Source organism: Gymnoscopelus microlampas (assembly GCF_963454915.1).
Source record: "Gymnoscopelus microlampas genome assembly, chromosome: 10".
In the NCBI taxonomy this organism is placed as follows: Eukaryota; Metazoa; Chordata; class Actinopteri; order Myctophiformes; family Myctophidae; genus Gymnoscopelus; species Gymnoscopelus microlampas.
The window spans coordinates 41742671-41768530 of record NC_139947.1 but is presented as its reverse complement, the minus strand read 5'-3'; the positions used below and the strand labels follow the sequence as shown (position 1 = coordinate 41768530).

At 41.7% G+C, this 25860-nt stretch overlaps 1 protein-coding gene across 1 annotated transcript; it reads left to right on the top strand.

The window, feature by feature from the left end:
• Window positions 1–1183: 1183 nt before the first annotated feature.
• Window positions 1184–23868, top strand: ankrd52a (ankyrin repeat domain 52a). The gene is made up of 28 exons (XM_084069770.1): window positions 1184–1378; window positions 2899–2982; window positions 3556–3634; window positions 3829–3899; window positions 4488–4688; window positions 4871–4958; window positions 6304–6446; window positions 6876–7088; window positions 7270–7348; window positions 7446–7560; window positions 8089–8171; window positions 8280–8397; window positions 8604–8672; window positions 8811–8951; window positions 10177–10239; window positions 10721–10832; window positions 10931–11002; window positions 11109–11310; window positions 12173–12260; window positions 12616–12733; window positions 13133–13352; window positions 13477–13564; window positions 13707–13790; window positions 14046–14191; window positions 14340–14422; window positions 14600–14682; window positions 15178–15269; window positions 15619–23868. The coding sequence occupies exons 1-28, from the start codon at window positions 1352–1354 to the stop codon at window positions 15888–15890; spliced, it is 3234 nt and encodes a 1077-aa protein (XP_083925896.1). The 5' UTR covers window positions 1184–1351; the 3' UTR covers window positions 15891–23868.
• Window positions 23869–25860: the final 1992 nt, after the last annotated feature.

Genomic DNA, 25860 nt, shown 5'->3' with positions numbered 1-25860 from the left:
CCCAAAGTCGCTTATAACAAGCGGACATGGCAACACCATGAGAGGCATAATGGTTCCTTTCTCCAATTCCAATGTTATTTGGTTTATTCCAAACATAGCTGCTCCAAATGCACAATGCTGCCCCTACTGTGTGGGAGGATAATTCGATATATATACATCTTTTTAAATGGAGATAATATCTTTGAATTGGGTCAAATCAGGTTTGTGGATGAGTCACTTTTTTGCCAACAAAACAATATGATTAATTAAGCATTGCCTCCAGTTGTGGAAGAAGTACTCACATGTCTTACTTGAGTAAAAGTATCAATACCGCAATGTAGAAATACTCTGTTACAAGTAAAAGTCTGGTATTCAGAATTTACTTCAGTAAAAGTACAAAAGAATATATTGGCATCAAAATATACTTAAAGTACCAAAAGTAAAAATTACTCATCATTATGCAGGATGTCCCATTTCACAAGTTTTCAAATGTATAAAAGATCTATAAGCTCGTAGCTCGAGTTTGTAGATAGTCTATTTTCAAATAGCCAACATGGTTAAGGTATGTTTTTTTTTAATACAGAGTAACTAGTAACTAAAGTTTTCAAATAATTGCAGTGGAGTTAAAGCATAATATTTGCCTCTGAGATGTAGTGGAGTAGAACAGTAGAAGTACTGAAAATGGAAATACTCCAATAAAGTAAAACATACCTCAACATTGTACTTGAGTAAATGTACTTAGTTACTTTACAACCACTGCATTTTGCTTCATCTTTCCACTAAATCTATTATTGGATTACACACGCACTCCACATACCTTTTTTTTTTTTAAAGCTGCCACACGATGTCGCCATTTCCCGGGACGAGAGGGAAAAAGCAGCCCGCCACGCCTGCAGGCGGACCATCGTAGACAGCGTTGCCAGATTCTGTGAGAGAAACAAGCAACCAGGTCTAGGAAAACCAGCCCAAAAGAAGCGACTATGGGCTCCATGAGCACTTTAACATACACATCAGCTATTTGAAAATAGCCGATCTACAAGCTCACAACGCGTCGCGACGCGTTGTGAGCTTGTAGATCGGCTATTTTCAAATAAAAATGTGCGGGGAAATTATAATAAGCAGATCTGGCAACCCTGATCGTAGAGAGTCGTAGAGCCTCAGCCTGCATCATCAGACAGACATTGGATACGGACAACAACACTGACCAAGATCCCAGCAGCAGCGGCACGGAATTCTAACAGCGATCACAGACACTGTAATGGGTGTAGTCTGACAAGGATAGGTGGAGTACACAGAACCAGCAGCGGCATCACAACATAACCTCTCAGTTCGATCCTCATGAAGGAGCTCCGTCCTGGCTGAGTTTAGGGAGATGGGAGTCCACAACATTACAGACCAGGTGGGTTAAGGTTGCTTTAGAGAGCGAGAGAGAAAGAGCTCCATCACGTCAATCGGCGTAGGCTATTTGCTGGCAAACATAAACCACTCGCTTGGACGTGAAATATCTGTGTCGTATTTCTTTCGTCCGGGCCCAAATCGGTGTGAAGCATGCGTGTGAGAGCGTTTTGCATCGTAGAAACGTGGTGTGATTGCGACTGACGATGCTAGAACATTGTGTCTGTTGTAGAGAGGTGTAGGCCCTGGCCTGGGTCAGGGCCAGGATGATAGCAGATTATAGCCGGAGCCCATTCGACTCTGACAGCGTTGCCATGTCCGCTTATTATAAGCGACTCTGGGCTTGTTTTTCTGCAAAGTTGCTTGTACAAATGGGTGGTTGTGTTTTTTGTCGTTGTTTCTAAAGTGTAGTCGCTTATTTGGGCTTGTTTCCATTGTATTTTTTTTAAACCAGTGGTTCTCAGATATTTTCATGAACGTTGTGTGCCCAGGGAGCATTTGTGTTATTGTTGGAATATTCCAAGTATTACACATTTTATTGCAAGAGCCTTTTTTAAATAGCAGAACTACAAGCTAGAAGTGAGCTGGTAGATCGGCTATTTTCGAATAGCCGACGCATATACGGTAGGTTTAAAGTGCTCTTGTGGCCCAGTTGTTTCTTTTGGGCTTGGTTTCCTAGACCTGGTTGGTTATTTCTCTCCTAAAACCTGGCAACACTGCTGGCTGACGTCGTTTAGCTCGGCCCCCCTGATGTACTAGGCCTCAGTCCAGGATCAGACTATTTGCTGGAAACAGATAAGGACGTATAATCGCCTAAATGTAACTTGTTTTTTTTGCGGCATACAGATGCTAAACGTCCCATGTACAGACTCCCGTTTTATAGTAATGTATGAGGACTGCAGCCTGCGGGGCTGAACCTCCGTCATTGGTGTACTTTATAACGCAGCACCATAATGTTAACGTCTAGCCATCATCACTGTATCTGCACAGCAACCCCAATGGAAATAAGCCATAGGCTTTCTTGGGTTATCCTTTAAGCCAGTGGTTCTCAAACTTTTTCATGTCAAGGACCCCCTAATTGACACAATTACCCCGCGGACCCCCACTTGAAAAGATAAGCCAGGGACCCCAATAAGAGAAGGTTTTTACGGCTCTCTAGCAGTGATTCTCAACCATTTTAATTTCAAGGACCCCCAGTTTGACATGCATTAGGCTACGGACCCCCATTTAATGGCATTTATACCTCTGACACCCCAATTCACATTGTAAAATCAATGTTAATTTAACTCTCAGAGTTACAGACCCATAAGGGTCCATTTGGTTCCTGTCCATCATTTAGCTGGGTACCCCCTGGAACCCCCTCAAGTACCCCTGGGGGTCCCCGGACCTGACTCTGAGAACCATGGCTTTAAGCATCCTTTTGTATGAGTCTGTACCTCTGCCCTTTATTTTGCAAACTGTTAATACAGTATTCAATCAATCTAAACCATGATGTTAACAAAGCCATCATCACTGTATCTGCAGCCTCCACTGGTCCAGGCCATCTTCAACCGAAATGCTGAAGAAGTCCAATTATTATTGCACAAAAAGGAGGATGTCAATGCACTGGTATGTATGAAATGCCTCAGCATTATTATTATTATTATTATTTATTAGTTATCAAATGTCATTGGTAAGAACGAACCTCTTAGCATTCGAGAGGTGCAAATAAAATGCAGTGGTGGGAAGTAACTAAGTGTGTGTACTCAAGTACTGCACTTAAGTACAAATTTGAGGATTTTTTTTTATTTTACTGGATTATTTTCAGTACTTTTAGTTCCACTCCACTACATCTCAGAGACAAATATTGTATGTTACTATGTTTACTCCACTACAATTATTTGAAAATTTAGTTACTGTAGATTTGTATTATTACACAACATGCATTAACCACTTTATCCCTATATAATTCGGCTATTTGAAAATAGCCGTTCTACAAGCTCACAACATGTAGCTTGTTGATCTGCTATTTTCAAACGATTTTTATACATTTTGAACACCTGTGAAATAGGACATTCTGCATAATGAGTACTTTTACTTTTGGTACTTTAAGAACATTTTGCTCATGTAAAACATTTGAGTACATTTTCCACAACTGATAAAATGTCAGGATTGATTCACCCTAACGTTACTTATTATCAGGACCAAGAGCGCCGTACGCCGCTTCATGCTGCTGCCTGTGTGGGTGACGTCCATATAATGGACCTTCTCATTGAATCAGGTACCATATGCATGCCTTCTGGATTACTAGTGTGTAAACATGCATTCAGTACTCCCTATACCACATTTATTACTGCAATGAATTTGTTTTTTTTCCATCACTGTTTAAGTTTGCAGTGTTGTAATGCTCTGTTGCTTAATTAGAAATGATTGTGAGACTTCTTTCCAAGTTGCCGTGTGTGTTTACTCTGACAGGTGCCAGTGTAAATGCTAAAGACCATGTGTGGTTGACTCCGTTGCACAGGGCGGCTGCCTCCCGGAATGAAGTAAGCTATGAATATCAGTCTCTTTTTACATTTTCTTTTTAATCCAATTGTTTTTATGTGAACATTCTGTTATCTATTCCTAACATTAATGTGTTGACTGACTCACATATATGCAAGGCGGTGAGTGCTAGGCCTGTCACAATTATTACATAATCGTCTAATCGCAATTATTTCAGATAATCACAATTATTTTAGCATAATTGTCATAAGCGTTTGCATATTGAAAACTTTTCACACATTTTCACATATTAAAAAAGCAGAAATAGCAGATCCACAAGTTGTAAGCTTGTAGATCAGCTATCTACAAATTATTAAATATGTCAATAATTTCTTTGTATATTTCAGTTATTTGTCATATCTGCCCTGTGAAATGTTTGATTACGATTACGAAGCCTAAAAGGCTTCATACGTTCCAATGTTTAATGCCAAACACGCAATAAAATCATTAATCGCAATTATTTATCAGTCATCAACTTAAATTTGTAATCGTGACAGCCCTAGTGAGTGCTGCACTGCAGGAAATGTGGAGGTGCTGGTGTACAACTTTTTTTCCCCTGAAGTCCCATTCTATTGCTTCTACCTCCCCAGAGGGCAGTGGGTCTGTTGCTGCGGCGTGGAGCAGAGGCAAATGCGCGAGACAAGTTCTGGCAGACACCACTGCACGTGGCTGCTGCCAACCGCGCCACGCGCTGTGCAGAGGCACTGCTAACCCAGTTGAGTAACCTGAACATGGCAGATCGTACTGGTCGAACTGCCCTGCATCATGCTGCTCAGAGTGGGTTCCAGGAGGTGAGAAGACTGCAGTCTTCCGCTCAGTTTCTTGGTTTTGGGCGCTGTTATATCATTTATTTATTAAAAGAAAATCTGTCTCAAGGGTATAACATGCACATTTGTCCATTGGAATATAGAAACCTATTTGTCCACCGTGACTCATTTTGTCTGCAATGTTTTCTTTTTCTTTTGTGGTGTAGATGGTGAAGCTACTGCTGAATAAAGGGGCCAACCTGAGTGCCATTGACAAGAGGGAGAGACAGCCCATCCACTGTGCAGCCTACTTGGGTAAGCACGTTTCTGCTCTGTGGCATAGGATCCTTATTGAAATGGCTTTCAATAAGGCTTGTAGGCCAGTCCCTGGTTGCATTCCAAGCTGACCGGACTTGTACTTGTAATCCTCTCTGATTTTTTTATGACTTCTTGTTCTGCCTCAACATGACTGTGACAAGTCATACCTGACTTAGTTGTGCACAGGTGTCACACACGAAAATGCAGATCTGCAAGCTCACAACGCATTGCCGTGCAGCATTTTATGAGCTTGTAGATCATCTAGAAAAATCACACCCTGTGTGAAGGAAGCGGTGCCTTTGGGGCGGGCCTTAACTCATTTCAATGCGTCCCTATTGGTGGTCTGAGTCCACTTACCAAATTTGTACTTGGGAGCATGCTGCAAACTGGAATGATGGCTGTTTAAAGCCCAGCCAATGGGCAGACAGAGGGGGCGGGGCTTAAGTAATGACAGTTAGTCCCTATTGCTGGCTTTAGTCCATGTACAAAATTTGTACTCCATAGCATGCTGCGAACTTGAGTTATGGCTGTTTGAAGGCCAGCCAATGGGAAGACAGAGGGGGCGGGGCTTCAGCAATTCATGCTGGGCCCTATTGGTGGTCTAAGTCCACATACCAAATGTGGACTTGGTGGCATGCTGCAAACTGGAGTTATAGCTGTTTAAAATCCCGTGCTCATCCCGTGCTCATACGGGCGCGGGGGGTCCCTGGACCCCTCTTTGATAACTTCATCAATTCATGCTCGTGCCTATTGGTGGTCTAAGTCCACATACCAAATGTGGACTTGGTGGCATGCTGCAAACTGGAGTTATAGCTGTTTAAAATCCCGTGCTCATCCCGTGCTCATACGGGCGCGGGGGGTCCCTGGACCCCTCTTTGATAACTTCATCAATTCATGCTCGTGCCTATTGGTGGTCTAAGTCCACATACCAAATGTGGATTTGGTGGCATGCTGCAAACTGGAGTTATAGCTGTTTAAAATCCCGTGCTCATCCCGTGCTCATACGGGCGCTGGGGGTCCCTGGACCCCTTTTTGATAACGTCATCAATTCATGCTCGTCCCTATTGGTGGTCTAAGTCCACATACCAAATTTGGACTTGGTGGCATGCTGCAAACTGAAGTTATAGCTGTTTGCTTCTTTGCCGTGCTCATCCCGTGCTGAAACCGCCGGCCGGACGGACGGACGGACGGACGGACGGACATACAAAAGTCAAAAGCCACGTATAGAGCGGTTGGCACCGCTAAAAATGTTGGTGTGCAACTGACGCCCGCACACAACTTAAGTATAACTCAGGCTTAATATGCTCACAATACTGAATGCGTGTTCTCATCTCTCCTGCAGGGCATGTGGAGGTCGTGAAGTTACTGGTTTCTCGCAGTGCTGACAAGAGCTGCAAGGACAAACAGGGCTACACGCCTCTCCATGCTGCGGCTGCCAGTGGTCACATCGAAATTGTCAAGTACCTACTGAGGCTAGGGACAGAGGTGAGTGCTCATGTTGTCGATGCATGATTAACATTGTTATTGGAATGAGGTCATTCTCAGGTTTTCTGTTCCTTTTTATTTTCAAATGGCAGTAATAAACACAGAATCAGGAAAAGTAAATGTCTTACAAATGCACACAATCACTGAAAATGACAGCGCAAAGGGAAACTTTGCAGATATTTTATGTAAATCATATAAAAAATGTTATGATAATTCTTGCTAATGTGTTCTGTGTCGACAGCTCAGATGGTGATTTTCTAGCAAAGCTCTAGGCAGTCAGCACACAGAACGCATAAGAAAGTGTTATAATGTCAAATTTCCACATGTCCTTGTGACTTATCTATTGACCAAATTCCATTTAACACCATACCATAAAGAGGTACACAGATGTGATTTTCACTACTGTGTTTTTTTTTTTCCCTGTGTAAGATCGATGAGCCCAATGGCTTTGGGAACACCGCACTTCATGTGTCCTGCTACATGGGGCAGGAGGCTGTGGCTACCGAGCTGGTCAACCACGGGGCTAACGTCAACCAGCCCAACCGCAGTGGCTACACCCCTCTGCACCTGGCTGCCGTCTCCACCAATGGTGCTCTCTGTCTGGAGCTACTGGTCAACAACGGGGCAGATGTCAACCAGCAGGTGAGCGGACTCACGTGTAGAAGGGAAGCTCTGCAGTTGCAGTACCAGCCTTTTTTTTATCCTGATGGTCATTTGCATGATCATGTCGATCTCTTAAAGGTCACTACCCTGTAACGTAGTAACAATGCACTTTAGAATGTTATTTGTGGAGAAATGTTACGTTTTTATTTCTTACCCTCAGAGTAAAGAAGGGAAGAGCCCTTTGCACATGGCAGCCATTCATGGACGCTTCACACGCTCTCAGATCCTCATTCAAAATGGTAACCATGTGTAAAAGTATATGGTTATTATAGGCATATCTTGTCTCCCAATGGCTCTTTGATTGGTGTATCTATGCGTCCCTGCTCTCTCTACCAGGTGGGGAGATTGATTGTGTGGATAAGTATGGCAATACCCCTCTCCACGTTGCTGCTAAGTACGGCCATGAGTTGCTGATCAGCACACTGATGACCAACGGAGCAGACACAGCCAGGTGAGTCCAGTGCGGTATAGATGCTTTCTTCCAAATGTTTTCATGTTGCTAGAAGACGAGCCAAGATCTTGTAAATGGTGCTCATCAACCAATTTAGTGTCATGTTGGCTAACAAGATAAGGGGTCAGGAGAGAAGCAATAAGATCATTTGTTCAATTGCTATGTTTTTATTGTTGTTTTTTTATTTATTCTTAACTTCTATACATTATAACGTGCAAACTAAGCTAGCATCTGACCAACAAGGTCACATAAGGCACATAAGGTTGATGTCCATGAACAGAATTGGAAAAAATATTCACTGTTATTGCTGTCAGTTTGGCACCATCTATTGGGCCGTGCACTTATAATGTCGGTATTTTGGGAATTCAGCGTTCATCACTGAATTCAACATGATAACAGATGTGTTAGTACTAAGACATGTATTGGTGTATATTCTCTTCTGTGAACAGGTTAATTCTTTATTGCTTCAAGGTACTGATACATTTCTTGCTTGTTACAATACCATTTGATTTATCTTCATCTCTACAGACGTGGGATCCACGGAATGTTTCCCTTGCACTTAGCTGTGCTCTACGGGTTTTCAGACTGTTGTCGCAAGTTACTCTCCTCAGGTTTGTGACCCTGCTGCGGTTGTATGACAGCAGTCGTTCATTTGATCCGTCAGCTTCTGTACACTTGGACATAGTCTTCACTCACAGTCGTCTTTTTTTTCACTACAGGTCAGCTGTATAGTATAGTTTCATCTATGAGTAAGGAGCATGTACTGTCAGCTGGGTTTGACATAAACACCCCTGACGACTTTGGAAGGACCTGTCTACACGCTGCTGCCTCTGGAGGGTGAGGCACACACACACACACACACACACACACACACACACACACACACACACACTCACACACACACACACACACACACACACACACACACCAAATGGCCTGTTAGACTGGTAAACAATAACTTGAGTACCCAATGTAGTCTGGTACAACATGGTATTGCTTTTAATTTTTTAACAGAATTGCATCTCGTTTATATCTCTTTGCAGAAATGTTGAATGTCTGAACTTGCTCTTAAGTAGTGGTACCGACTTGAATAAGAGGGATAATATGGGAAGGTAAGTGGCCTGCCGTTTCAGATACTGCCGTTACATCAAAATGGCTAATCTTGATAATACGGTACATTGTATTGTCATTCCATTTGATAAAGTTGACTAGGATGTGTCTGAGGTCACTTTGTATTTTGTCACCCGTAGGACACCGTTGCACTATACGGCTGCTAATGGGAGGTACCAGTGCACTGTGACCCTGGTGAGCGCTGGCGCTGAGGTCAATGAGCCTGACCAGACAGGCTGTACTCCCCTGCACTATTCTGCTGCCTCACAAGCCTTCTGCAGGTAGGGTCTCTCTCAGCACTCTTTGCTCGCTCTGCCTCTCTCTGCGGTACACCAACACACACGTAGTCAGGCTGAAATCATAGTTTGAATAATGCATGAATTCAAATACTGTAGTTTGAATGTCAATATCCACCAAATATTACAAAGTTTTATTCTCCCAATTCCTAGCTGTAATTTATTTTCAACAGTGATGTAGAAATCCTTATCCTTATGTTGTTGATTGTATTGTATTACTTTATGACACTGCAAATGAGTTTAAATACTTTATATCTTTTATCTTGAATAAATGAATATTATATGATTATAACAACTTAAGCCCTATCTTACTTTGTTGAATGAAATTGACGTGCAAAATCTACTAGCTCACAATACAAGCTATAGATCAGCTATTTTAATTCTTGAAGTGTTTTGAAATTGTTTTAAAAGTGTTTGCCTATAATGACATGCTCAAAATTGGGACACCAGGTTGAAAGTGGCTAAAAGGTGTGTTGGACATGTGCTGCAACTGTTGAAACCTCGGTCTTGAAGTTTACTCAAGATTGTTGGATAAACATGTCTAAACAGACCTGCAATAATGACGATTAATTGTCATATAAATAATTGTGATTAACAATTCAATTGAGTTTTGGCATTGAACGTTGGACCATTTAAACATTTCTGTTTGACTTTTAGGCTTGTAAACAAAAATTGCACAGGGCAGATATGACAAATAGGCTAACTTAAATATACAAAGAAATGCTTGTCATTTTATACGTTTAAATGAATAACCTTAATTGCTTTAGACGATAATGTAATAATTGTGACAGCCCTACTGATCATAGTACTGTGCATCAATTCAGATCATGAGGTTAATCTAATCAATGTAATTTGATTAAAGTGTTTACATGACCACATCTTTAGGTAGTTAAAGTGCAGTTCCAGTCCCTCGTGATGCTTCCAGTGTGGAATGTTTTTTTGCTAATATTGTCATTGTTGTCTGTGTGCTGTTCGTTAATGGTGGTGTTGTATAGCAAAGAATGAAAATTCATGATTTAAGTGAGCAGTTTCTGTCAAACGTGTACTAGTTATAGGAAGGATACTTTCATACAAATTTACTTTAGTATTTAAAATAAATTATAATGTTCACCCCCCACTTGAAAATAATGGTTGTAAATGACACTTCAATCAGGCTTTTGGGTAAACGGGTGTTTTAGAAGAATGATGATTTTCTTTTCTTCCCTTGCAGAGCTGACCGTCATTTTTCTGGAAGCCATCAGAGTGATGAGGACGGAGCGAAAGAGTCATACTTGTGAGTTACTGTTGTTTTCTTCTATCTTCATGACTTGTGTCAAGATGCTTTTGGGTTGTAATCCTCCATGGTGCTTCCACCTTGGCTGGGCGCTCCAACGAACACAACTGGCTGTGTTCACAAGTGGGAAGCCGGGCGGGGAGGGCGCTCTTTGTTGCTGCAATAATGACCCCTACAGGTTGGTCAGAGCACCTGTTGAGCAGGGAACGGAACTGAGAGGAATAGCGTGTTCCTCCGCAGGAGTTGCGCCCTCTCAGTGAAACTCCTCACTGTCTGGTGGACATAAGTGACTGGTGACGTCGTCGCGTGTATCAGCGGAAACGTAGTTGTCTGCATTATTTGTATTGACTTGTATTGACTACTAATTTGGGGTGAAATGTTAACATTGTATAATTTGTACCCTGAGTTTTGGAACCTGTTGCAACCATTGGTGTGGTACGATGATTTTCTTCCCTGTGCACTTGTATCAATTTGTTAACAGCTGCTTGGAACATCTTCTGGACAATGGTGCTGATCCATCAATGGTCAACTCAAAGGGTTACAGTGCTGTTCACTATGCAGCTTACCACGGCAACAAACAGAACCTGGAGCTGGTGAGTTTTACCACAGGTCGGCTCAAAACAATTGTGCATGCTTCGCTCGAGTCACAGCTCACCCATACTGAGATGTAACCTTTCTTTTCTTTTTTTAGCTCCTGGAGATGTCATTTAACGCCCTAGGAGACATTGAGAGCAGTATCCCCGTCAGTCCGCTGCATCTTGCTGTAAGTCTGTGTTTTTATCAGTGTCCATTTATCCATTTGTAACTCAAGTGAGTGTAGAAATCTAGTGTACAATCTCCGTTAAATGAACCCTCATCTATTCCCTCAGGCTGATAAGGGTCACTGGCAGGCGCTGCGCGTGCTAACAGAGACCGCAGCCTATGTGGACGTGCAGGATGCCGCGGGCCGTTCTGTGCTCTACGTGGCTGCCCAGCGAGGCTACGTCCGCTGTGTGGAGGTCCTGCTGGCCCAGGGGGCATCCTGTCTCCTCAATGACAACCGGCTCATGTGGACTCCCCTTCACGTTGCAGGTAACTAAAGGGCCGTTCAAAGTCCCTTGATGGGTCTTTAACGTGTTTCAGGGGGTGAGGGATGTCTCGCGTTCTTTATGGACACATGCAAGGTCGCTCACGTTAAATCCGTTGGAATTATGACTAGGATGACCACCTTCAAACAGGTCCATTGAGGGACAGATGAACCCGTTTCGTGGCACATCGCCGCGAAACGGGTTGAGTTGAGTTGAACGGGTTGAGTTGATGAGGACTGCCAACGGGCGCCAATGGTACTACAGGCAACGTACACGTCGGCCTGACGGTGAATGTTGATTGCACGGAAGGAAATACTGGAGCCGTAGGTAACGGAGGGGGAGACAAAACAAACAACATAAGGAGCGTCGGCGCTCGTTACGTCTCCTTACGTCCGACTATAAATGATACTTAAGGCTCTATGAATTCTGGATGACCGCCAGAGACTAGGGCATATCCAGGACAGGTGCATACCATCTCTGGCAGTCAGAAAGGATGAATTGGAACTACTGTGTCAAAGCATAGTGCTATTTTCCCCATATCTATACAGTAAAATCCTCAGTGTTATGTAATATTTATGCTCTCAGAGTAAAAAAATGGTCAATTACACACTGAGGATTCTGAGAAGTGTCCATTTCATGTTTTGGAAAATGTATTCTTGCACATTTCAGTGGAAAATACAATCAGAAATGTAAATAAAATGAAACAAGGACATGCCTCTGTCAGGGTTACTTGGCATCTGCCCAAAAACGTTGCTTTAATACTTAAACTTTCAGTTTTTATCTTTCATCCTAGTGTGACCGTTTTGCCCATTCTTATATACATTTTCAGTTTTGGCAAATATGATAATGTTTTTGTATCTTTCTAGCTGCCAATGGTCACACAGACTGCCTGCTCATGATGATTGAGAATGGGGAGGAGGGGGACCTCACCAATGTCACCGACACATTTGGCCAGTGAGTAGTTTTGTCAATGTTTGATGGAAATTTCCTGAAAATTAACGATCAAGTGACCGTAACTTTTTCAATGATTAAAAAGGTTAATTTAAAGAACACTTCACTGGTGCTTAGATTTCAAATAAGCAATCCAAAGGGTTTGCCACCCATTCATTTGAAAACATCCATCAAGATATTTATTCAGGAGTGTGGATTTCCCTTTTTGGATCTGTAACAACTTAAAGTCTATATACTGTACTTCATTGACCAGTGCCCTCCAGGGGTCTATACTGGTCCGCTCCAGCATACATGCATGCATACATACATACGTACGTACCCACCCAGAGCATATTTCCTGTCTTCCTGTCTCCATCAGGACCCCATTGATGCTAGCTGTTTTGGGAGGTCACACTGACTGTGTCCATCTCCTGCTGGAGAAGGGAGCCTCACCAGATGCCAAGGACAAGAGGGGCAGCACCGCCCTGCACAGAGGGGTGAGTTACACAGACCCTCACTATTTATCATTCTGGCAGGGCCTCATAATGTCTCGTACAAAGCTTAATCATAATCGTCTTGAGGTTTACAGATCGAGCTGATGGTACTGTGGGTGTGGGTAAGGTGAGGTTTCACTTAAGCAATTCATCTCGCAAGGGTCTAGCACATTGTAACGGGGATAGACTCTCGTGTTCTCTGCTGATATCGACAATAAGCCCCTCCGACCTACTTAATTATGTATTTATTATTTAGTAAAAAAATCTATTAGAACACTAATCGAAAATCGAGTTCATGTCGCATCCCTACTTTCCACATCAGTGTCTCCTGCCAGTACCTTCTTATAAGCTGTGGTGATCAGTATGAAAGTCTAATCGGCCCAGTTTGGGTTCCTGCTCCAGGCGGTGTTGGGTCGTGATGACTGCGTGACGGCCCTGCTGGAGCACAAGGCTTCTGCTCTGTGTCGGGACGCCCGGGGTAGCTCCCCTCTGCACTACGGTGCCTCCAGAGGACACACAGAGATCCTGGCCAACATGGTACAGGCCGCCATGGCCAGTGACCCCCTAGACAAACTGCTGGACAACAAAGACTACACCCCGTTACACTGGGCCGCTTACAAAGGTTGGCCGGGCTTGATTGGAACAATGGCACTTATTTTCTTCTTACCACACTGTTATGTAGTCAAATAAAAGTGAATTGTGTTGTCCCTTGTGCTTATCCCATGCCTGTCTGACTTCTTTCACAGGGCATGAAGACTGTTTGGAGGTTTTACTTGAACATAAAACACTTGTCCACGGGGAGGGCAACCCTTTCACCCCACTGCACTGTGCTCTGTGAGTACTCTAATTTAAACGCTTAAACCGTATAGATTTTGTTGACTGCGGTCCCCCAGGGGTCTATACTTGGTCCCCACTTTTATGGGTTTTGAGCTTGCTATTTTTGACGTATGAACAACCTTAATCCTCTGTGTTACAGGATGAACGGCCACTGCGGTGCTGCAGAGAGACTGCTGGAATCTGCTGGGGTCCACATGATAAACACCAGAGATGCCAAAGGAAGGTGAGTCTATGGAGCACAATAATCACTTACCTGCATTATTCAATGACATCCCTCATCCCAAGAGCATAAAAGAATCACTGATCCATAGCTTTTGCCCATTGAAATACTCAGTAATGTTTCCTGCACCTACTCTTGTGATCTTCATATTTCACAGGTGTTAACTAACACAGGAATAGCACATAATGCACAAAGCTTATTAACAATACCTCCAGATGTTGTAATCCTGAGCTCATGAGTTGCCTGCATTGCCTGCAGGACCCCGCTCCATGCGGCAGCGTTTGCTGAGGACGTGGCAGGACTTCAGCTGGTTCTTCGCCATGGGGCAGAGATCAATGCAGTGGACCAAACTGGACGCTCCGCCCTAATGGTTGCCGCTGATAAGGGACAGAGTGGCACCGTGGGTACGTCCACACAGAAACGGCGCACTTTGTTTGTGAAAAGCTGTGATTGGTCTCCTTTAGAGGGGACAGACGTGCATAAATACACACCGTTCTGGATGCTGTGATCGTGTTGCAGGAGATAACATGTCTTTGTGTTGTTGTTACCCAGCCATCCTACTTCACCGGGCCAAGGCTGACCTGACACTGCTGGACGACAACAAGAACACTGCCCTACACCTGGCCTGCAGCAAGGTAATCATACGCATCACTGTTGTTCACCCCCTAAAAAAAAGTTTAACACCAGCAGCGGTGGTGTGTATATTTTTACCAAGTAGGAGTGATGGAATCTAGGAATCATTTTCTCAGGAATGGAAACCAAAAACAATTCATGTTTGTTTGATTTTGTCTGTTTTTGTTTTGTCTTTCTAGGCCCATGAGATGTGTGCCCTGCTTATTTTGGGGGAGATCCACAATCCAACTCTCATTAATGCCACCAACAGTGCACTGCAAATGTGAGGACCTACTAATATTATCTGAAGTCTCAAACTATGAAATTCCCAGATTATTCATAGGGCTTATATTTTCTTTGATTAAATTATTTTATTTTGGAGATTAAAAAAGCGTTAAAGAAATGGATGAAAGATCCAGTAGAAAACAGTATAATAGAAATAATTGCAAAGATCACGATGAAAATGTTGCTTTTTACTTTCGATCTCTGGAAGCATGTCCTGCATCCCTTAATTTGCCTCGAGAGGATATTGTTCACACGTAATCTCACTAATGGGAACAACCTTCTGATGCATGGAGAAAGATTAGCATGAAGGGAGTTTTAACTGAACTGCTAATGCTTTTGAAATCCCGATATTGTTGAAAATCTGTGAAGAGAAAAAAAAGACAATTATATTTAAGTGTTCATCGCACCAAGCAGCTAAAGAAATGCTGGACTTGGATTTGCACTTTAGTGCCAGAATGGAGGCCCTGATTCCTGTTTCTGACCTGTTCCCCAGGCCCCTTCACCTTGCAGCACGTAACGGCCTGGCTACTGTGGTCCAGGCCCTGCTGAGCAGAGGAGCCACCGTGCTGGCTGTGGACGAGGAAGGTGATGAACCCCCACATCCTCCTCCTCCCTCCATTCTGTTACCTGCTCCAGTCATTCACTCTCACCACAGCTGTAGTATTTAGTTAAATCAGCAAATACTAGATTACCACATGCTTTTTAACCACTTAAACCCTCTCGACCTAGTAAACGGGACACGTAAGCTTGTAGATCTGCTATTTTTGGCTAATGGTCCCCCCCAGAACATGGATGCTGGGGTTCAAGTGGTTAAAGTGTATTGTGGGATGTGTGCGCATTTTGTGTCACACTAAAATCTCGCTTGTGGAAACTGCTGATTGGCTGATTTGTGTTGTTGTTGTTGTTGTTGTTGTTGCTGCTGCCATGGTGACAGGCCACACCCCAGCCCTGGCCTGTGCCCCCAACAAGGATGTGGCTGACTGCCTGGCTCTGATCCTCTCCACCATGAAGCCTTTCCCTCAGCGGGACCCTTCCTCCTGCTCTTGCTCTTCCCCCAGCGTCTCCCCCTCCCCGGGTCTCAACTTACTGAAGCACTGCGGCATCACGGCCGCCTGCGCGCCGCTGCCCAACGGCAGCCTCCACAACGGCTATGTCAAGGACCGCCACGGAGCGGCGGTCGGCCTGGATGGGTGTCTGTCTGAGTGAGGCCGTCCCCCCCAGCCCCCAGTCCACCCCACCCCAACAGTCAGCTGCTATCACCGTCATCACCACCAGGGGGCGACTCCCTTTAACACAGCCCAGAGGACCAGGAGAGCACCCACCCACCTGTCTGTTCTCTATGTATGTATGTATGTATGTATGTGTTTGTGCGTCTGTGTGTGTGTGTGTGTGTGTGTGTGTGTGTGTGTGTGTGTGTGTGTGTGTGCGCGCGTGTGAGTGTTTGGTCTTCTCTTGAGGTGCAGTCAAACCTAATATGCAATTAGATCCCATTCCTCCATGTCCCAGTAGTGCTCAATACTTAAGAGACTGATTGCTCTACAAGGTCACTTGAATGAGCTGTGGCGCCTGAAACAGCCTGGCAATCTGGCCATCCCCCGAATCATTAAGCCCTTTAAAATCACTTTGGCATAATTATATAACTGACAACTAATAGCATGGAGACCTGTATATCCTTGTCTGTCATTTGTTCCATATCGTTCAGTATTTAAAGTCATATCATCTTCGATCAGACTTGGTGACCTTGTAGAGGAATGCATAGCCTCCCCAAAAAGAATGATCAAAGAGGTTTTTTTTCTTTTCTTTTTTTGTCCATTAGCCTAGATTTTTATGAAGGAACCATACAAGGGAAAAGTACAAATTAGTTTGAGAGTGCAATGCCAGTGTACTACAGTACAATTCTAAATTTGGAAAAGGGTCATAAAGAGGTTATTTCCGTAGTATACTTTTAATGTACGGCCTAGAAGCGTTTTTTTCACAGAAGAGAATTCGGTAATGCTGCTGAATACGTAACGCCGGTCTCCTTCCAAAGGAGAGCCATGTTTGGGGTCGGCATTCTTAACATCAATTTTGTTCTCAGTGCTGACTCTTCATTAAAAAAAAAAAGAAGCTACATGAGTGTTTGTTAAGCTAGAATGTTTCTAAGCATATACGTTATGACCAAAGTTGATCAACACTACTATGGCTATAAATTATTTATTTGAGATAAACTGTACTGTACAGAGAAAGACAATAGATCTTTGATATACCTCGTCAACTCGTTTAGCAGCTGCTTCATCTTCACCCAGGGTCCGTAGGCCTAACGTTCTCTCCGTAGGACAAGAGAACTACTGTAGGATAGTGACTGACTGAGGCCTTGTTTATCTCTTAGATGAAGGCTTTACTAATAATATCTGCCAACAACACCTCATCAAAACGTCATATATCTGAGCACATAAATGAACAAGCCATTTCAATTTATTTCCCATCTCTTGACTTAATGAACAGTATTTCTTTTTTTTTCTCCATTATTAGATGTCATAATTAGAATGGCCTAAATATCGAAAGAGAGCAATCAAGTTATTATTATTTTTCAAGTCTCTTAAAACTTCTTTGTTGTCTGTAGTTGTCTGTAGTTGAACCAAGTGTCAGCGTTTTTTACTTTAACAAGCTCATACTTAATGCCGTGTTTGGAGCCGGTGATCTAATTTTCTCCATCTAATAGCTTGTATCTTGACTTTTCTGGTGGTCAGCTCTGATTGGTTTGACAAGATGGAGAGTGTTTCTGCTATTTTGGTTTGGCAGTTTTCAAGCAATATTTTCTTTTTGGCCTTTTTGATTTTAGCGTTATTATATAGACAATCACTGTCACAAGGGCTTTTGTTTCCCTGGAATGTTTTTGATTATTTTTTTTTATTTTTTTCGGTCCATAAAAAAACTGATCTAAAGACTAAACGAATGGCTCTGTGCAGCGGGCATTTTACTGTCAGTGTCAATACAAATGCACTGGATCACCTTCATGGCATCTCATGAAATGCCTTTTGATCCCTGCCTTCTGTAACGCATCATCATTTCAGTTGGAATGCTTTATAGCAGAGTATGACCAGTCCTGAGACTTGTAGTTAGGTTTGATTTCATTTTTTCTTATGTCTTTCAACCATTCGATAGCTTAGCGACAGCTTTGAACACAGTTGAACCAGAGTTTCTAGTAAAAAAAAGAAAAATAAGTGTAATGTCATGTGTCATAAGAGGCCAGAGTGAATTTCTAACCCTTACTAAAATGAATATAGGGCTAAGAGGAAACTGAGATAGAACTTTGGTGACGCTCCGCTTAGGCCAATACCTGTTTTCTTTGTTTTAAATTTCAGGAATAGCAAAAATCCAAATAATTGTTTCATTGGTGTTCCTTTTGTCGTCGCCTCACCTGATGTTTGGTACTAACATACTAAAGATGATTGTATTAGACCACTAGAGCTTTTTATGACTTGGACATTATTCCTAGCCATTCTGCGCTTTGTTGCCATCTGTTGATGGTTTCACAACACAGTTTTAAGGATCATTGTCACGGACAAGATATTTCATATCAACTCATGAAGAAATGGCACAATTACATGCGTTAGTTGGAGTTTGACTGGATTAGAGAGGAGGAACTAGACTATGTCATGAAAATACTACAAATAGTCTTTTGTGTTGTACTTCGCTGGATACTCTTAAGATTGGCATTAACTCCATTTCAGAGCAGTGAATTATTTCACCAGTTTTGTGTTTTCAGAAAGTGAACATTTCTAGTTCATGATTTCAAATGATCACGAAAATCGACTGAAATGAAATGGACTTATTTGACCCCATCCCCCTTCCCAACCTTTGTTCTCTGGGTCAAATTGGTTTGTGGAACAAAGGGATTTCTAATGTTTTTTATGATCTGTGTAGGAATAGATACATTTTTGTAGTCTCAGGATCTGTGTTAATGCAGCAGACAAAACTCATTTATCAAATCAGAAATATTAATGGAAAAATGATTTAGTCTTTTTTATGGGATGGTCCATGATGATATATAGTTTCTTGATCCTACAGCACTTAATTAGATAGTCAAGCACGCACTTTAGTACATTCAGGTCCTAAGTGTGTAAAATGGAGCAAATGTATGTATGTACTTATGTTTACATGCATGTGTTTTTCAGCCGAATAGCGGAAGAGAGATTTGCGAAAGACAAGCAAAGGCTGCAACTAAACTGTATACTGACAATGCATCATTGACAAAACAAATCTCTAAGCACTTGGGAGCAGTACCAAGCACCCAGACGTTTTGTTGTGTTTTTCTGGGGCAACTAGTCCAACAATGTCACTAGATCACATTACCCAGCCTCCTATTATAAATGCAGGCACTGACCTTAGGCAGCGGCAAAGTGGTGAAAGTCATACAACACCTCAGGCTCTTCCAAAAACAAACAAAAAAAAACTAGCCTACATATTTCCGCTGCTGTCTGCTGCTGTCGGACAGGTCGGAATGGGCAGAGATCTTGCTCTTGTGATGTCCATGTATGGCCAGTAAATGGAGCCATTGCCCCCCTGCAAATATACAAATTGTAACTGAATCCTTTTTTGTGTCACAGTATTCTTATATGTGCTTTTCTTTATTTGTGTGTACCAATGGTAGATGAGTACTTGTGCATGGAGCTAGATCGCAGTTTTGTTGTAAAAATGGATCAAACAAATGGAGCATATACAGTATATCCGGAGTCAGTAGTGGAAAGCAGTGAACGGTCCAATTGTAGCAATAGAGAGAGAGTGTGTAATCGTGTGCAGCACAAATATTGCACTGCCATCCATTTAGGCCAATTCAGTAAATCATAGCATAGATGCCAATGGAAGATTTAAATGCGGGTTAGATGTGTGAATCTTTGGTCACAAATGAGGCCTATTTTGCCAAAATTTGTTAAGGGGGAAGATCCCCCTTAGTAAAGCAGCAATGGATTTATGCATATGTTCAAGCAGTTTACAGTCTGACCTTCAAATCTGAGCCATGAATTTACTGACTGAAATGAATGTAGGGTCAGTTTAGAGCAGGACAATTTGCTTTCTCCTGACTTTAAAATATTGCTCTTCATTTGTGTTGTGTAGATGTAATTATACAGGTAGCATGAAAAAAGAAAAACCTATAATTATCTTACATATTAGTTGTGTATTAGTCTTCCTGCGATGATGAGGGTCTGGGTAGGTTTTGGCATTTCTGTTGAGAGTATAGGCCTACTGTTGTGTAATATTCACTCATTTTCTTTCCCTCTCTGTTTTGTGTGGAAGGTAGCCTACAAGGTAAACCGAAGACAGATGAATTTAAAGTTTGTGTTCATCCATTCCATTGAGATTGCCTTACAGTACAGAAAACAAGACAAAAAAAAGGACTACAGTAGATACCATCACACACATTTGATAGCCTATATTTGACAAAAATGCACCTAAGCTACACCCATCTAGTGCCATAGAAACCTTTATTTGCCTTTAGACATAAATCATATTAACTTGGTCAGTAACTTAAGTAGATAGTCAGGATTATTATTTTGTGTTTGGAGCTGCATGTCCTTTTTGCCAGGTATAACAGTAATAAACTAAGTTTTTAAAAAAAGGAAATAAAATCTAAGAAGACATTTGCATGGAAAAGTAGTCTTTTAGCGCAAGTATTCTGTTAAAGGACGACTTCACCCATTTTAAACCTGTCTTCATATAGTTGGTCCTCACTAATGATTATTATAAAATGTTACCTTTTTTCTACTTGGCTGTGTCTCAGAGGAGGGCTGTGGACAGTTCAGAAACCTGTCTACCAGTAACATCATCGATGGGGAATCCAAGCTAATAGAAACTGCAGGCTTTCTATTCCTGGAAAGTTAGCATGCTCTAATGGAAGCCATTGTTCTTGCGTTAATAAAAATAAAAATTGTTTCAAAAAAGAAAAACATGCCTAATGATGATGTCACTGGTAGACGGGTTTCTGAAGCGTTAACAGCCCTCCTATGAGAGACAGACAGAGTAGAAAAAAATTATACTATTTTATCATGAGTTAGTGAGGAACAATTATATGAAAATGGGTAAAGTCGTCCTTTAAGATTTGATGTTACTATAAATCTGTTTTATAATTGGACCTTTTCAGAGAAATATAGTCAGTCCTTTTGGTATTGGCAAAGCAATCCCTAGGTTGTGTGTTTGTATAACAATGTGGTTTATAATGTGTGTTACCGGGGAGAAATATATAATTTTAGATGTCCGCTAAAGCATGGTGTAAATGGAATTGAGTTGCCTCAACGGATGTCTCAGTTCTTACTTGAAATAATGCTCATAAATGGCAAATTTAAATTCAACTCTCTTTGATCCACTGTTGAGCCTTTTGCCTTAAAAGCTTAAACGGACGTGATATCTGGCAGTACCTGATAAGTTGTATCACCCCCAGAGTTATGCTACATAGTTGGATTTCTAAATTCTCGGCTAATTTTGATATAATGCTTAATTTATGCTTGTATGACTGTGTTGCATGCCGAAAGTAGCGAATCTATAAGATAAGATCACAACGTGTCGAATCCGCAACGCGTTGCGAGCTTTTAGATCAGCTATTTTTGCCGAGCAACACCTTTGTGTGACAAAGTATAAATCGCGCTGTACAGGCATCTGTGGGTGTCACGAAGCACACAAATCAATGAGGTAGCACATAGCTCAAGGTTGCCATGGTTGCAGAGATTGTTCTGAGAGGTTAGGATATTGCCATATTTGCCACTGTGAAAGAATCTGTCATAATTCACTGATTAAACAATCAAACTTTGGTCTGTCCATTGTCCAGAGCCAAATAATACAGAATAAATGTGGAGTACCTCAAAAAAGAGAGTAATTAAATTATGGGGAAATTTGTATGGCTATGTTAAAGCTTTCATGACATTCAGTTTTACAACACAGTAAAGGCCTTTATCATGGTCCTTCAAACTTGTATTAAAAATGTTTTTAACTGAAAAATCCACTCCAGTGAGCCATGGCAGGTTTTTCTCTCTATTTCTAAAGCCTTTTCAACTGCAATGAAAAAATAAATCTTTGCATGCGGTGTCACTGTTGAGGGATTTTGCCTGTCAATCATCGCCTCTGCTCTCTCCCCCCCCCCCCCCCCAAAGTAAAGGATAGGGGAGGGTAGGGGCGGGATTAAATGATGTCAAAGTCAAGGGGCCATTCCCAGCACTTTTTTTAGCCTAATTATTCAGAAAACCCCAGACCACAGAAAATCCACTGAATGTTCAAAGTTCAGTCATAACCCCCCCCCCCCCCAAAATGAAAATGAATGTCATAAGACCTTTAACCAAGAGTTAATTCTCTGATCCATCTTGTAAAGGGTAGCGTAATTGCTTAAACCAGCCTAAACCAGAAATGTATCTACGCAGAAGTGTTAGATTAGTGTCGGCAGATGTCTAATGTTTCCTACCTTACAAAGGGGCAGTATAATGCACCTTGCGTTTTTATTGGACCTGCGGTTTTACCTCATCAGTGATCTTTGTGTGATGACGCTGACATTGATTCTGTGATTAGTTTTTTTTTTGTCTTCTTCTGATGCCAGTAGTTTTAGATTTCTCTACTAGTGTGCGCGAGTGTTTTTTCTGTAGATGCATGTTGCACAAGTCCCCTGTTTAATATTGAAGAGAACGGTAATCCTTTTTTTTATTTCAACACATTTTGTCTTTGTCTCGCGGTGAAATCCGGTGTAAATTTAATTTAGGTGTAAAACCGATCATTTCAGGTCAATTTTTGCACTCCACGTTAAATGAGCACTACGGATTGGCTGTGTATACGAAGCAGATGAGTGTAAATCCAGGGCAAGTCATATGATTAGGGTACATCCCAGTGTAAAGAGGGAGATGATGGTAGCTATGTAACTTTACCTCTACACATTAAGTAAAACATTTTTACTGTATGACTAACGCTAGTTTGACCGCCTTTCCCCACCCACATCCTTGTTAATTTACCCACCCGCCCACCAGTAGAACCAGTGTGATATCCAGCGCAGTGGTGGCATGGTGCCTTTTATTTGTTACTACCGAAAGGTACGGTCTTCCATGTGTACTTCCCGGAAGCCTTATAATGGGAAACAAATATATACACACAATGAACGTTCAAGACTACAGTTGATGGGCTCATATTCCCTCTGAACTTGACTCAACTCGATGCGATGTGAGTCCGAAGAGTCTAAATAATTCTCTCTTGTAATGGTCTGCATTTCCAATGGGTGGCCTGTGGCAGAGTGCTCCATTAGGGCGGCAAGATGAAGGGCATGTTGCCCTGATGTGATTTTTGGACACATCAAACATTGGAAGGGTGAGGGATTAATAGTGTACGAAAGCACAAATCCAAAGATGGCACCTCAAGGCTAAGCCAAGCTCCTAACACCATGGAGTTTAAGGAGCCTGTGTAAAGTTTTGGCATGCAGGGGAAGAAAGGCATGAGACTCGTGTGAAGTGAGGGAAAACAAGTTTAGATTGTCAGCAACACATAGAAACTGTAGAAAGACAATTGTCTCATACCAGAGCATATGAATTCTGATTGTTCTTCTCAATTCTTTTGGTAGTCAAAAGACAATTCATTTAACAACGCAGTCCCAAGTTGTCACATGGTACATTCATACAAGATACAAGTGATTATGTTTAGGATAACTGTTTGTTGTGACTGTGTTGCAAATTGATTGTGGAGATTGTTTTGTGTTATTAGGGTAGACTGATTAAACAAAAGTAGGGTTGCAGTAGTAGCTGTGTGCAGTGTTAATAACAGTGTGATCATACTATAGAAGTAGTGTAACATTTTGTTGTCTTCTTATGGCATTATTAAGGCATGAATCATCTTTATCGCTGACCTCGTTTTTAAATAGACAAAAGATAAAAGTGCAATAACCTTTTGTTTATCATTGCTTCCTCAGTTGGAAAAATAAAACTCAATATTTAATATGCCCTTATTTGTTAACACCAAAAGTCACTCTCCTGTAGATAATTGGGGATTTAAAACAATCCTTGTGTTTGCATTCAGAGAAGTGACATTTGATAGTGGAGTGTGTGATATTACATTATTAAAACTGTGATCGATATTCAACTATTAACGCTGCCTGCTCAGAGAAAGGACCGTGCACAAGTTGAAGATAGATTTTGAGTAGGCGCGTGTTTTATTTTGATAAATGGGCTTTGATGGTATTGTATTATGGACTTAGACCTAATTCCTTGAATCTGGTTAATAGCTGATAGACATGTTCATTTGCATGTGTAGATGTATATGCATCCTTTTCCTCCTTGAATGAAATGTTTTCTCAAATATTTTAGACCTGCTGTCAGTGAAGTATGCAGATAAAAGGAATTATGAAATGCCTTATAATATATTTGTTTTCATTGTTGAGCATTAAGGGTTCCTATGTATCCCTCCCTTTTTAGTGTGTAGCCTAAAGCTTGTACAGTTAAGAAACTCATGAGATTTAAATCTACTGTATAGCCTATGTGTTCTCAGAATCTGTTACTTGGAGGTCCTGTGATTGTGGTTTTAGAGTAACATTCCCCTTGAAAGTGCCGTTTGTTTTCACCAGCAGAGGACAAGTCTGGGAAAGAAAAAAACATATATTTGCAAGAAGGAGTAAAAAAAACAAACAGCAACCCTGAAATGTTCAAAACATTTTTTCCCCCAATGTATATCCCTAGACCCTCTGTACTGAATGACACCCAGGTGTTTGTTCAGGTGAACTAAGGCAGCAATCTTCTGACAGAGCACCTTATTGACTTGCTCTTTCTGTGAACCCACAGTGGAAGTAGTCTCACACCAAGCTTGATCATACTCGAGCAGAGCCATATCAGACAAAATGTCACTAAAGGCTGTTTTATACTTGTAAGACCCCGGTCTTTTAAGTATAAAACAGCCTTAAGGGGCCCCCTTGAATGTGCTATTAGGAATAGCCTACTGTAGGAAAGGATGTATACTGCATGTTCTGACATTATGTTAGTGAGGTAGTACCCTAGCTGTTTTTTCTGTTTATTCCGCTTCACCATTGATGTTGATCCCTTATTGCGACTCAAAGCTATTAACAATCCTATTACAACTGGACTGAAACAGGCATAAGTCTTACTTCATGACAGATTTTGAAAGAAAAAAAATTATAGATAATTGTTGCCTGTTTTACATTGAGTGGCTTATCTGGGGAATAATACCAAGGAGCCCTTTATATGAGTAGAAGGACTCTGGATCAGGGCATATGATGAGTTACAATCAAATAATTTCTTGGTGCACCTTCACAAAAAGTTGGCTTGTCCACCCAACATTCCAAAGTTGTTTTGTTTTAAGTTTTGTTTTCACAATCTTGGCCCATTGGTTTTAGAAACCTCTTTTGCTTTGCTGGTGGTGAATGGAGTGGGCATATGTTTGTTAATGACAGGGTTCCCTATTTAGCCTAACGCTAATTACCTCATTTACAAATCTGCAAATATACTAGTCTACTGTGTGTAAAGGAGTCGATGCCATCACCAGCAACATGGTCTGTAGACCTGTGATGACGACAGGACCAAGGAACTTACTCTAATTAAGTTAGCCCATTTAAATCATGATCAGTACTAAGGATACAGGCAAAAGACACGATTCAAAGTCTGTAAGGCCGACAGCACCCTGTAAGATTTCTTGGATACTGCTAAGCACCCCAGTTGGCATCCCAGTCAGCTTCTTCTGGATCAGCATAATGTGTAAAAGCCACATAGGATTTGTCTGTTTGGTGCGTTTTCTTCCTGACCTATTTACGTTTTGTTTAATGTCTTAATTTGGCTATATCTGATTAAATAACTTGTCCATTGTTCACAATGTCTCAGAGTACGCTGACCATATTTATTCTCAACAGTTGACCAGGATAGAAACTGTAGGTGCTTGGGTGCATCCAAGAAGTCCAGGCTAAAGGCTCATTTGTTGTTGTTTCACGAAGTATGAATTAGCCTTAAGCCTGATGCATAGTTGAATTATTTATGTAAACGATCATGTTAGCATCACTTGCTGTTTTCAGTAGCATTTTTCCTACCTCCTTGTTTTGCAGCCTTGTGTATTGTTTGTCTCTCCACCTGTTTTTGACTTAAAGCAAATCTGTTCACCGTATGGGAATACAGTTCTATCATAAGCAATGGTAGTTATACATAATGAAGTGTGCTTGGTTGTGCTGTATGTGTAT